Here is a 14,343-nt window from a genome sequence, read left to right on the forward strand (position 1 = left end):
GATGACATTGTGATCTGTAGTGAGAGCAGAGAGCAGGTGGAGGTCTGCTCTGGAAAGAAGAGGAATGAAAGTCAGTCGTAGTAAGACAGAATACATGTGTATGAACGAGAGAGAGGGAAGTGGAACAGGGAGGCTACAGGGGGCATAGGTCAAGGAGGCGCAGGCGTTTAAGTATTTGGGGTCAACAGTCCAGTGTGATGGGGAGTGTAGGAAAGAGGTGAAGAGGCGAGTGCAGGCGGGTTGGAGTGGGTGGAGAAAGGTGTCAGGAGTGTTGTGTGACAGAAGAGTGGCAGCAAGAATCAAAGGAAAGGTGTACACGACAGTAGTGAGACCAGCTATGCTGTATGGGTTAGTGACTGTAGCAGTGAGGAAAAGACAAGAGGCAGAGATGGAGGTAGCAGAGATGAGGATGTTGAGGTTCTCTTTAGGAGAGACCAGATTGGACAGGATTAGGAATGAGCACATCACATGATTTGAGCACATGCAGAGGAGGGATAGTGGTTATATTGGTAGAAGGATGTTGGAGATGGAGCTGCCAGGCAAGAGGCCAAGAGAAAGGCCAAAGAGGAGATATATGGATGTGCTAAAAGAGGACATGAAGTTAATTGGTGTGAGAGTAGAGGATGCTGAAGATAGTTAGGTGGAAACAGATGATTTGATGTGGCGACCCCTAACGGGAACAGCTGAAAGAAGAAGAAGAAGATATTACTCTGCTCTCTACTCTGATCACAAAAGGGGTAACCTTGGGCTGGTTGCTGGATACAATCCCTTTACAGTTTATAGCTGACTGGGCTTTAGATTTCACCATAATGACACGGAAGTTTGTTTTTTTTAATAGGCCTGACATTCCACCTCTGGGGCTTAGGGATTTTTTGAGGGTTTTTCTAAATGAACTTCTAAATCAATTACCTAAAACGTTTGAGGACAAACTTGCAGAGTCTCTGCAAAATTCATGTCCATTTAAATAAGACAATGATTGCTTAACACAGATCTAATTTAAACTGTTAAAACAGTTGTTCTGCTTTTGCTTCCTCATCACATGGACTCAGTTTCCCAGAGTCCCATGCTTATCAACATCCTGCTTGAGCCCACAGACATAGCATTTATAGTGTGCTGCTGGACAATGATGTTAGAAATAAAAACCAGTGACATTAAATTTGTCCTCTGCTGTGTCATTGCATTGACAGTAAATGAACAAAGGACCACTTTTCATTATCACCACTGTAAGACAATCTAGTGTTGTTCATAATAATAATAAAAATCCATTTTAATGCTATCTGATATCCTGATTGCACCTACAAGCAAAAAAGAAGAAAAATCTGTACAGGTAAAACTATTAAATTTGAAATTTTACTTGATAAATTGGAAAGGTATGGTATTAGAGGTTTGGTGCTGAAATTGATAAAAAGTAATTTGTCCAATAGACGGCAATTTGTGGTCTGGGTGGGCATCAATCTGATTTTTTGGATATAGTATGTGGGGTCCCACAGGGGTCAGTTTTGGGCCCTAAACTTTTCATATTCTATATAAATGATATATGTCATGTTTCTGAATTATTGAACTTTGTATTATTTGCTGATGATATTACTGTATGGGCCTCTGGGGAAGACCTACAGCAACTTCTGGGTTTGATTACTCTGGAATTGGATAAGGTGAAGAAATGGTGTGACAGGAATAAGTTATCATTAAATTTGAAAAAAACTAAGTTCATGTTGTTTGGATATGGAAGATTAAATCATCAGATTCAAGTAAGGGTGGGGGATGCCAATATAGGAAGAGTTTATGAAACAAAATTTTTAGGTATAAACATTGATGATAAAATCTGTTGGAAACCTCACATTAAATATATACATAATAAATTGGCTAAAAGTATATCTATATTGGCTAGAGTTAAAAATATCGTGGATTGGAAGTCACTCCATATTCTTTACTTTCCTTGTTTGTACCTTATTTGGACTACTGTGTTGACTGTTGGGGTAATACATATAAAAGTGCATTATGGCCATTATTTATATTGCAAAAACGGGCCATTAGAATTGTTTATGGACTTGGTTACAGGGATCATACGAATTCATCATTTGCACTATCAGGTTTGTTTTAAATGTTTTGATTTAGTAGAATATAAATCTGCTGTATTTATGTATAAAGTTAGATATAATTTGGTGCCAAGTGGGACAGCTGCTTCTTTTTCTTGAGCTAAAAATAAAATGCTTGTTTCACAATAAAAGAGAGAATGAAAACTAATGTAGGAATAAATAAGGTGCACCATTACCTTTACACGCCTGTTCCTGTGTGTTGTCTCTAGGCTGTGCATCTGGAGCGCTGCTCAGCCCAAGGCCCAGGGTGTGGTCCCTAACCACAGGATAACCCAGCACACCAGAACACAGGGGCCTTTGCTCCTCTTCTTCCTCCTCCTCCTCCTCCTCCCCCTCCTCAGTGGACTCTTTCTTCTCCTCAGCTGCTGAGGAGGCGTAGATCTGCCTCCCCTGCTTGGTGTTGCAGTAGATGGCCACTGGGTCCTTATTGTGGGGGCCTACAGGGAGAAAGAGATATTAAGGAAATCTGCTGGGGTAATGCCGACTTTGGCACCAACACTTCCTCTGGGGAAGTCGGGGATATCTCATTAGCTCTGACAAAACAGGAGCGAGTATTTTAATTTGGGGTTGAGATGAGCACAAACAATGTCAAAGGAGAATTTAGCAGTGAGTTTTGTATGTTTTGAACAGAACAGGTTATGCAACTGACAGTTCCTCCAAATGTGTGTTTACAATGAACAGTAAATGAATAATGCTCCTTGTCTATTAGCAGCTTCACACTTGATGCATGGAAGCAGGATTCGCCGGCTGCAGGACTGTGAAATGGACTATTCAGTACAATCTCTGTGTTCACTTGTGTTATATTGGGAGATGGTGAGACTGTATTCAGACGGCCTGTAACCATGGTGACCGATTAGATTTGCCTGAATTGAAGCCAAACTGCTGAGTGCTGCTGTGTGTGGAGGCTCGGTGTCCAAGTCCCAAGTCTCCTGGCTATTAGAAGTCAAATTACAACAGCTCCCATGGTGCGGGGTGCTCTGAATCAAACAGCATACGCTGTCATCTGAAAGCCGCCCTGCTGTCTGAGGGCAGAGAGTCTGTGTGTTTATCTAGTGTAAGTGATCTGAAAAGAGATTTTCTAACCAGAATACACAGCTCCTGATGGGTGTGTTATAAAGGAGGCTCAGAAACATCAACTCTGCAGACTGAGTTAAAAGCACTTGTAGCGATGCTGTATCTTGAGCTGACCTGTGGAGGATTTCCTTCTGTAGGACACTCGTCTACGACACTTGATGCCATCCATGTTAGAATTGGTCACTTGTGGATAAGGCGTCTGTAAACAATGAACAACATGATCAAACACACAGTTTGGTGACACATATCAATGTGTTTGTTAAAATATTTTGTATAATGAGCTAGTTGACTTTAATCTGGAGCCACAGTTGCCTGTGCAGTACACAAGTACACAAATCATCAATGTCACCGTTTCTCCATTTATTGAGAATCAGAATCTTCTTTAATCAGCAAACATGTTTTAACATACAGGAATCTGACACCGGTACAGAGGCTCTCAATGTGTTATAAGGCAACAGGAACAGAAAGTAGAATGAGAATGAAAATATAAAGTAGAGCAATAAAAATGAGGTCAAGAATAAACAGTGTGTGCATTCAAATAGGAAATGTGTGCAATCAAAAAAAGGAAAGGAATGAGAGGGAAAGAAAGACAGCTTTTATAAATACCTGTACATTTATATATATTATGGCAGAAGAACGTTTGGACTGATATATACAATAGTTATATTTACAGTGTACTCTCCGGTGTTGATTGCTGTGTCCAGTCATACAGTCATGGATGAACTCTTCATTAGAGTGATGGCACAGGGAAAGAAACTGTCCCTGTGCCTGGTTGTCTTGGTGCACAGTAACCTGTAGCACCGTCCAGAGGAGAGGAGTTCAAACAGTTTGTGTCCAGGGTGTGAGGAGTTTGCAGAAATCTTCTCTGCCCTCCTTTTTACCCGTGAGGTGTACAGGTCTTCCATGGAGGGCTGGCTGGCACCGATGATCTTTTCTGCAGTCCTGACTGTCCACTGGAGTCTGTTCCTGTCCTGTTTGGTTGCTGAGCCAAACCAGACAGTGATGGTAGAGCAGAGAACAGACTCGATGATTCCTCTGTAGAACTGTATCAGCAGCTCCTGGGGCAGGTTGAACTTGCTGAGCTGACGCAGGAAGTACATCCTCTGCTGTGCCTTCTTGATGTTGGATGTCCACTTCAGGTCCTGGGAGATAGTGGAGCCCAGGAACTTCACTGTCATCTCCACTGTTTTGAGCATGTTCAGCTCCAGGTTGTTGTGACTACACCACAGGACCAACTGTTCAACTTCCTGTCTGTAGGTTGACTCGTCAACGTCTCACATGAGACCAATGACTGCTGTTTCATTTGTGAACTTTAGGAGTTTAACAAGAGTCCTCTGAGGTACAGTCATTGGCGTAGGGGAAGAACACACATCCCTGGGGGCCACCTGTGCTGACAGTCCAGATGCTGGATGTGGTTTTCCCCAACCTCACGCTTTGCCAGAAAGCTCATGATCCACTGACAGGTGTGGGCAGGCACAGTGAGCTAGGTCATTTTAAAACCAACATTTCCTTAACTAGGAAACATAAACTACTGCTTGTGTTGTTGGAACACCACACATCTCCATTGATTTGGAGCTGATGTAATCCTACCAGACCCTTCTCATGCTCCTCTGTCTCTGTTCTTTCCACTCTTTAAATAAATAACAAGCACAAAGTGCACTTCCATGACTAAAGTTGATTTTAATCCACTTAATGCAACAGGCCTTGCAAATCTTTTCACTACACTCAATACATCATAATAACAGCCGACATTACAGCCTCTGTCTGTACTGCCCATTCCACCCTTAGTGCCTTACTAATTCTCTGTATTTTTCACTATTACAGTATGTTCAAGCACATGGCATGCTCCATCTTAAATGGACATGTGGAGAGCACCAGTACAAGAAACAGACTGTTCAGTTCAAGTTAATGGACTCTACATGAAGCTTTCATATTGCAAAGTAAAGCAGAAGACTGATTGTACATAAAAGACTTCAGTCAATTTCAGTGTGATCAGAGAGAGGAAGTAAAGACCTTACCTTATCATTTTCATCACGGAGGTCAAAAGTCAGCTCCAAGTTTGTAAGGAAGTGGTCAGCAAACTCCGGATACATATCGAGAACCTCCAGAATCTCCTCCCGCTGAATGGTGTGGAGGTCACAGTAGCTCAGCGCTCGCACGTCAGCGCAGGATTTCCCTGGCTTGGTGTAGAGATGGATCATCTCACCAAAGATGTCATTTTTACCTACAAAAGAAAGAAGGGTGAGAGGCAAACAATCGCATATAAGTAACTGACTCCTTTTAGCTTTTTAGAGACATGAGCATTGTTTTATTTTATTGCTGTTTTTAGTCTTGTCTTAACCTATTGTAAAGCACTTTGGTCAACAGTTGTTGTTTTTAAATGTGCTATATGAATAAACTGCTATTGCTATAGATTTAGTCTTTGTCTTATCAGTTTTAGTTTTAGTCAATCTTTAGATTTTTGGTAGTTTTAGTCAATAACAAATTTTAGCAGATTTTTTAAATTTTTATCCAGCATTTTTATATCTACTTTTTATCTTCAACTTTTTTGTGTGCAGTTACCATGGTTACACGTGTTGTTCCCGTCTACCCTGAGGTTTGTGGAAAACAGTGTTTATTTATTCTGGTCTACAGAAGCTGAACTCACATTTGTACTAAAATCCTCTGCACTGGGTTCTGCTTGAAAGGTGACACTAAATCGTTGGATACAACAGTGAGATCTCTACAGCAAACATTTTGAGATGATTTATGGTTGACTGTAAACAAATTGCAAATTGATCCATTTAATAATTCATTATTTCCATCACCTTAACATAAGTCCCAGCATGTCATGTGCAATATCATGACCATATGAAAATAATGTAGAAATAATAATGTGAAAATGGAGTAATCAGCAGGTCTCTTGCTACAACAGAGAAAATATGCCGAGTTGTGCATATGCTGCAACTTCACAGTTCGCAAGTTTCTGCTCATTATGACCTTACTGTGTCATCAGTTTTCGCCAGATCTTATTGGCTGCATGAAAACAATTTTAAAAAATGTATAAAAGATCCAGTACACCTGCCAGCTTCTGGAGTGGAAAGAGAACCGGAGACATGAGTTTCACTGTTGTTACATTTGGATGCTGTTGATAATGCCCTGTGACTCAGCAACTCCTGTCATCAAGCATCGCATCAAACCACACTGACAGCTGCATGAAACTCTGGCTACCTTCCTCTCTCTCCGTTTGGTTCTTTTCTTTCTAGCCCGCCCACTCGCTCAGCTCACTGCTTCTATTGTCATCTATCTCTATTTGATAGCAATCATGCTTTTGTCCCCCACATCGTCGTGCTCCTCTGAGGCTCTTTTTGAAGTCATCAACAGAATTCACTGTTCACTATTGAACCATATTGTGTATAAAAATTCTGAATGGATGTCACAGTTCTACATTGGGTGTGTGCACTAGTATTTCTTGCATCCTATAATCCTTCCAGTTTTTACTTGTCAAAAAAGCTCATCAGTTTCTTAGGTTATACCCAACTACTGGCACCAAACATGAATTTCAAGATGATCATTCTAATCCCAAACAAACTACTGAATAACATGAAAATGTCCTTAGACCCACCGAGGATGGCCACTACCACATCCTCTTTGAGGATTTCAATGGAACCACGGGAGACAAAGTAGACTGCGGTGAGCACGTCTCCACAGTGCACCAGGGTGTCACCAGGAGGGGCATGGGTGGTCTTGAACCTCATAGCCAAAGCCCGGAGGCAGCCCTTGGTGGCTCCATGAAATGCCTTGCAGCCATGGAGGAGGCTCTTATTGAGATGGAGGCAGATATCCGCCTGCAGACACTCTGGAAATCCCTTCAGGACCTGAGCATAGAACATGGATCAAAGCACACATGATTACGCTCATATGTGATTGTTTTTTTAAGAACCTGTGTCAAGTTGTGGTTTAGGATGAACTTGAAGGTCAAATTGACTGGACTTCCAGAGAATTTGGTACAGTTGCCATTTGTGTTCTTTCCTTCTTCTCAAACCCTAAGTAGAAATAGCCTGCAATATCTTTCTCCACAATTTACTGTTTCGCTAAGCCATTCAGCAGCTTTAGGTGAGAGACAAGACAGAACACTTAAGGACTGAAAAGCTACAGAAAAATGACAGCACAAAGTGGAAGCACAGGCTACAAGAGTTTCACTGCCTTATGTGCATGAGTCATAACCGGACATACAATATATACAGTCTTGTCTCAAAGAATGTCAGTGTTGAAACATTCATCAATAATATGACCAATATTCTGCTAGGTATACTGAAACTGGACCTACATTTTAACATTTTCTTTAAATTGAACAATTTTGTGAAGACATTCTGATAATTAAAAACAAACTTAATACACTTACCACTTTAAAGACAAAGATACAGTGACCAGTGTCAAAACAATTAATCTTCCTCGGCCAATGTGAACTGACTGTAACAGACTGCATTTTCTGTTCATACTTTAACACCTTAACATACAGTGGAAGGTAATGACAGCGGCTTCAGGGACACATAAGGGACAGCTGAATCAAGAAAACATTTCTTATCCGTTTGTCATTTACACATAAAAGAAAAAAAGAAATGTAACCTGAACTGGTTTTCTGGCTCTGACAGGCTTTTTGTTGCTTGGAACAAAAACTGATCAGTAGATTTGGAAAGGAAAGACTAAACAACATTTGGCAAGCACAGGTGCCACCACAGAGGCTGCAGCCAAGCCTCCCATGGTGGGAGGGAAACCTGGCAGTGCCCTGAGAGGCTGAACCCACCCTCACAAGCGTGATTCACTCGGTCTCTGGTACCAGATGAATATCACGAGGTTGTGTTTGGATACAAATGCTTCATGCAAGAGAGACCTCAAGGCAGGCAACATGCAAGTCTGCCACTGACAGATGATTACTATGGCCTGCAAGAAATATTCTAAGTCAATGTATGTGGGTCTTCTGCAGGATCACAGTTTACAGTACAGTTGTGTTCATGTATGTACAGCAAGTTGTAACATAAAACACTGAGGGGGCATGCCTTCTAAAAACATGCAGGTTTGGAACAAAATTACACTTTCAATCTGTTGTGTTGTGTACTTTAAAGCTAAAAGCTAACAATTCACTACTAGTATCAGACAGATGAAGCTCTACCACTGAGGAACATATCAACAGTAGCAGTATTAACACATGTACCTCCTGCTCTTACCGGAGTGGTGGAGTCATTCCATTGGATATGAGGCAGACATGGAAAAGACAAACTTCTATAAGTACCATGAACAGTCTTATGAGAACAGCCAGAGTTAGTGTATGCACAAGCAGGAACTGTGGCTTTCATATAACTCATGGCTATGACGGAACACCGCACAGTATAATCGTGATGAAAACATACTATGCCAATGACATCACATTGATGTGGTAAGAGCATTTGTCGGGGGGGGGGGGAATAGTTGAAACTCAGCAGAAATGGTGGTCCAAACATCAACTTCACACAAAAAGATTTGTGAAGGAGAGAAGAAGCAACAGAACAAGAAACTTATAAACACATTTTTACCACTGTGAAAAAAAAACCTAGACATTTGACAAATAAAGAACCTAAATAAAGCACACACTGGTACATTCACTCCCCTCGTACCATGTTCATATCGATGCCGTTGGTATACGTCCAGGCGTGCTGGAAGTACTCCTCCAGCCTCTGCCTTAGTGGGTTTGGGATCTGATGGAAACGGATGAATTCTTTGACCCGTAGCATCTGGAGGTGATACCTGGCTGTGCCTGAATACAACCTCTGGATGATGGCAGACACGTTCCCAAAGATGCTGGCATACATTAGAGCTGGGAGACAAACCACACAGTTGATCGCTGAGCTAGCAACTGAATTTACTTGTGTTTATTGTAAACAAAAGTTTTTTTTTTTCCACCCCAATAAAAACCTACGGTGTCTGATGCCTTTGCAAAAGTTTTATTGCACTGTGCATGTATTAAACAGTTGTGTTATGTCATGATGTGATACGGAAAAGAATTAGAGCCACTGCAAACAATTTATTTGAGCTCTGACTTTTTTTCAGAACACATGTTGGACAGGATCCTTATGTTATGAACAGGGGTGATTTTTCTTTCAACAAAACTGAAAGACTTGCCTCCTATTGAGGCAGACAATACTGTCCTGTGCAGAAACATACAGTATATAGACATAAAATGTATAATATGTTTCTGGTACTGTGGATTAATCTAGCAACAAACATTCAATGCGCAGCACCTCTTGATGTTAACCACTCTCAAAGGTTTGGTAAAATGCCACTAAAGACATCAGATCAGGACAGAGAAGTCACAGTGACATGACAGGGGTGGCTGTGGCTCAGGAGGTAGAGCGGGTCGTTTCCTAACCAGAGAATTAGTGGTTCGATTCCCAGCTTGTCCAATCAACTTGTTGATGTCCTTGAGCAAGACACTGAACCCCCAGTTGCTCATTTGTGAGTGCGAATGGCCAAGTAGTGTGAAAGCATTTTCAGAATGCTATAAAGTAGAGAAAAGCACTATACAAGTATAAGACCATTTACCATGTCATATATAATCAACACATTCTGACTTTTTTCTCAGGTTAAAAGTCTGGAACCTGAGAAAAAGTCAGAGCTACTTTTTTTTTTATATAAACAGTAGCCATAATCCTCTTCTGTAATGTTTAACAGTAATTTGTGTAGAAACAAATGTGAATGTTTCCTTTAACATCTGAGTTGTGTTAACATTTGTATGAGTATGTATCTGTAAAAGTGTACTGTAAAGGTTCTAGAGTTTCAACAGCTACATCAAAGAGTGTGTGTGCTGCAGATTTTCCTCAGAGAACCCTGATTACTGAGGGTTTCAGTAATAGGATGAAAATACAGTCTGCATGTGACTCAGCTGTCACTCACATCCAATGAGCATAACGCAAATGGAAAAGATCTTCTCAGAGTTGGTGTTGGGGGAGACATTCCCAAAGCCCACGCTGGTCAGACTGCTGAAGGTGAAGTAGAGTGCTGTGACGTACTTATCTTTGATGGAGGGGCCCGAGCTGGGGTCACTGTCATTGTATTTTTTTCCTACAATGAACAACAATACAACACATTACATACAAAAATTACAAAATCTGTATTGTATCAAAAGTGAACAAAGTTTTTACTGTGGCATCCTTTAAACTGAAAATTTGAAAACAGAAAAAAAAAAACTGAAGTTCACCTATTGACACTCCCAGGTTGTCCAGCCAGCCAATCTTATGCTTCAGGTAAGGCTTCTCCACGTTACCAATGGCATACCAGATGCAGGCCAACCAGTGCGCGATAAGGGCAAAGATGCACATGAGCAGCATGAGGACGGCAGCTCCATACTCTGAGTAGCGATCCAGCTTACGCGCAACACGCACCAGCCGTAAGAGACGAGCCGTCTTTAGCAAACCAATCAGAGTGGTGGTCTGGGGTGAAATACAAACAAATATACAAGATACAATGTCAGTGGTGAACTCAATTATAATGCCAGATGAGATGTAGCAGATAACTTCTCTTTACTGAGCACAATAAACGGTACATCATACAAAAATCCAGAAAACATACGAGTCAATCATACCAGTCCAGGGTCAATGCCAACAAACTCACACAGCCAAGAAATCCAAAACAAGAGGTCAGAGAGGGGAGTCCGATGGTCGGTGCACAGTAACCAAAACAGAATCAGGAGGGTTAGGCAATAATCAGTGGTCAAAGGTAATCCGGGGTCAGAGCAGGAAATACAGACAACAAGAATAACACTGGAAAGTCTGAACAGGGGTCAAGAACAATCTAGCAGCTTCCCACAGGGTGAGAAGCTGCTATATACTGTTGTGAGCAGGTGTGGGTAATCAGAAGCAGGTGAAACCAATTTGGATAATGAACTAAAGTTCCCAGGAGTCAGGGTGAACTGGGGACAGGAAGTAGTATCAAAATAAAAGCATGACAGGAAGCAAACAGGACAGAATCATCACATCTCCTGTTTTGGTGTAGTTAAGAAATTAGGATGTTTTCTAATTTTCCATTTGAGAATTTATTTAGTGTAGTTGTCTTATATTAGTCTTGATTTACAGTAATTTCCATATTTGGTAAATAAAGAATCAGAAACCAAACAAAAATCCTTAACTTAAATAAAAGTAACAACAGCATAAAAATACTGGAGTACCTACTTACTTTGCTCCTATTTAGGTACATACTATAAATATTATTAGCAAAACTAGGAAAATGGTTCCTGCACTGATCTACCAGTCCAAAATTTGGACACATTTTCATTATCAATTTAATGGGAAAGTGTATCCAAACCTTTGACTGGTACTGTATGACATTATTATATACACAGGTGTGCAAACTGTCAAGCATCCAAAATGATAAGATTTTTTCTTGCCCAAAACAAAGACAATATTTAAGCATTACACTCAGGCTCCATACAAATGTACTGTAGCATACCACAGTCGGCACTTTTTATACATTTCTCTCATTTTTGCCTTTTTGTCAAGTAGAAAATTTGACATCTTTTGTAGGTATTTAAGTGAAACCATGTGAGAAGTTAAGAGTGGAAATGCCTTTGGTGGAACTGCAGACATCAGAAGCCATAACAAGACACTGCTTTTTTGTAAAGGGGCACAAGCTACAAAAGGTTGGAAGCTGCTAGTTTAATCTTTAACAGTGTGTTCATCTGTAAGGTAAAGAAGAGCACTATCAGTCAAATAAATGTACTGTAGTGTGAAGTACAATGTTTCCCTGTGAAATGTAGTAAGTAGGTACAAAATTAGAAACACTCAACATGTTTTCTGAACAGTGGCTTGAAAAAGTATTCAGAACCCTTCACTTTCTGCACACTTGGTGTTGGTGGTTTGTGCACCACACTGCAGATGAAAGCAGCATGCTGTACAACTCATGGATTTTGCTGGCTGTAGTCGGCTTGCATGCTGGTGACTGGTGAGACTCGGTGTCTTTAACTGGATACGAAGGGTTTTGTTGAGGTTTTGTTGAGTGTGTGGGTGCCGGTAAAGATTGGGGGGGGGGGTTCTGGGATGCTGAAAAACACTGTTCTCTTGTCTATTTTGTTCTCCTCTCAAATTAATTTCACTAAAAAGCCAGTTGGACTGTAGCTTAACCTCAACAAATAAAATGCAGGCAGAAGGCCAGGTCATGCCTCCAAGTATCTGCTTTTTGCTAAGAGAAAAATCAAGGATCTAAAATCAAGGATAGTGTTGACGTGCTACTGACTCATCATTTTTATTTTTAAAAGTAATAGCACTTTAAATTATCCTACACCAAAGAAAAAGCATGGATTCATTTACAAGTGCAATTACACGTGCTTAGCCTAAAGTTTGACCTACGTGGCCGAACCCGAGCATGACATCTAAATTTCTGTCTGAACCCGGCCCAAGCCCTCGGGTACCGACGAGTCCCATTGGGCTCAGTCCAGTTATCCGCGTTCTAGCCTACCCTAAGCTAAAAAAAAAAGTGCTGTCAACATGAGGCTGGTATTTACCCTTTGCTTGGGTGAGATTAGGAGTTGAAAGAAACTTGAAGGTACTGAAGTCCTGATTATGTCTATACTCCGTGTTTCCTTCGAGACTTTAGTTTTCTAGCATGACACAAGTCCTGATTTATTAGTGTCACAAAATCTGTAAACACAGTAAGTGCAACTTAGCGAACACTGATGGGTCCTACCACTTCTTGTCAAGCCTGGCATTCATCCTAATATCGCTGGGGAAATCATTACCCACAGCCTTCTGTAGCAATGGTGTGTACACTTGCTTATTTATGCCTCTTCTACAGGTGAGAGTAAATAAGTCATTGATTATTTGAAGTAATAAAAACGCAAAGGCGAGCCGGTGGACTTTTAGTTTCTGAAGAAAAATGGTGAGGATGAGTGTTATAGTTGCTTCTGATTGGCCCATTAAATAGCTTCTGACATGCCAGTCTCACCCTTAAATCACTATCACCATTCCCTGCTGTGCGTCATGCTGTTTCAAAAATGACTGAGTGAGTGATTCATACATATACAAGGAGTGAGGCTAAAGCTCCCATTAGCACCCAGCTGTATAAAACATATCAGCTGAATATCCCTCTACCACTGGAGCTTTCCAGTCCCTCCTAGTCACTTTCAAACGCTCATCAGATGTTGTGAACTTAACCTTTTGAGACTGTGTACTTGGGCACAGTATTCAGTTCAAGGTGTTCTCATGTGAATTTTTTTATACACCATGATATTTTCCAAAGTGACTGAAATGAGTATTAATGAGTGTACATCAGATTGACACTGATAAACTTAGCCAGTGGGTACATACACGCACTTCAATCTCTTTATGACGCTTTTTTTAACCTCTGCAATTTACAAGTGTGACATTTGTTAATTTCAGTCAAACTTCCTTACTTAATCAGAACCTTATCCAATTAAACCTGCAATAAAAATGGGAGCAGCAGAAACAAACCGTAATCACAGTATTGGAATATTATGGTGGTGAGAGTGAACCACAGCAGTACATTTGCAAGCAAAAAACAAAAAGAAAAAACCATCAAGCTGAGAAATGCTGAGAAGCTCAACGGAACTGAGGGGAACCAGAGTCAGATATCATTTTCTGTGGACTCATTCATCTCCTTAACTGTTAAAGCTGACAAAATTCAAAAAGTGGTCACATTTAATCTACAGTCATAAGAAAAAGTGATACCATTACTTTTTCTTGTGACTGTATATACTGTAGTTGCACACATCAGCACATTGTTTTACTTATTCATCTTATTTGAAAGGAGGACAAACATAGTGTATACTTTGAGTGAATAGTTGTACAAGGGTATAAAACAACTGGCTGACTGTGTGTACAATTCCATAAGGGCAAAAGTGAGATTGAGGGGGCTGCTTGTTACAATGAACCTGCCTGTTCTTTCTTCTTTGTTTAGCACGGTGCTGCAGGTTTTGCAGCATAAAAGAGTTGGAGTGCATTTCTGTACAGGTATGTGCCAAAAAATTTGAATATCGAGGGAAAGTCCATTTATTTCAATAATTTGTTTCAAAAAGTGAAACTTGTATGTTATATTAGTTCACTACACACAAAGTGAAATATTTCAAGCCTTTATTTGTTTCAATTTTGATGATTATGGATTAAAGACAAAAAAAACCCAAATCCAGTATTTCACAAAATTAGAATAT

At 40.5% G+C, this 14,343-nt stretch overlaps 1 protein-coding gene across 5 annotated transcripts in view; it reads right to left on the reverse strand.

Moving 5' to 3' along the window:
* The window catches only part of LOC109951523 (potassium voltage-gated channel subfamily H member 7-like), a 170,261-nt gene that overhangs the window by 38,872 nt on the left and 117,046 nt on the right, over window positions 1-14,343 (reverse strand). For 3 of the 5 annotated variants that reach the window (XM_020586085.1, XM_020586087.1, XM_020586086.1), the window contains 7 exons: window positions 10,384-10,615; window positions 10,080-10,247; window positions 8,803-9,003; window positions 6,775-7,029; window positions 5,189-5,394; window positions 3,285-3,369; window positions 2,273-2,533 (listed from right to left, as the gene is read on the reverse strand). In XM_020586085.1, coding sequence (XP_020441741.1) covers window positions 2,273-2,533; window positions 3,285-3,369; window positions 5,189-5,394; window positions 6,775-7,029; window positions 8,803-9,003; window positions 10,080-10,247; window positions 10,384-10,615 — 1,408 coding nt within the window. The remainder of the gene's footprint in view (window positions 1-2,272; window positions 2,534-3,284; window positions 3,370-5,188; window positions 5,395-6,774; window positions 7,030-8,802; window positions 9,004-10,079; window positions 10,248-10,383; window positions 10,616-14,343) is intronic. The other 2 variants (XM_020586084.1, XM_020586083.1) reach the window with 2 other exon arrangements.

Source organism: Monopterus albus, unplaced genomic scaffold (assembly GCF_001952655.1).
Source record: "Monopterus albus unplaced genomic scaffold, M_albus_1.0 scaffold394.1, whole genome shotgun sequence".
Classification (NCBI taxonomy): Eukaryota; Metazoa; Chordata; class Actinopteri; order Synbranchiformes; family Synbranchidae; genus Monopterus; species Monopterus albus.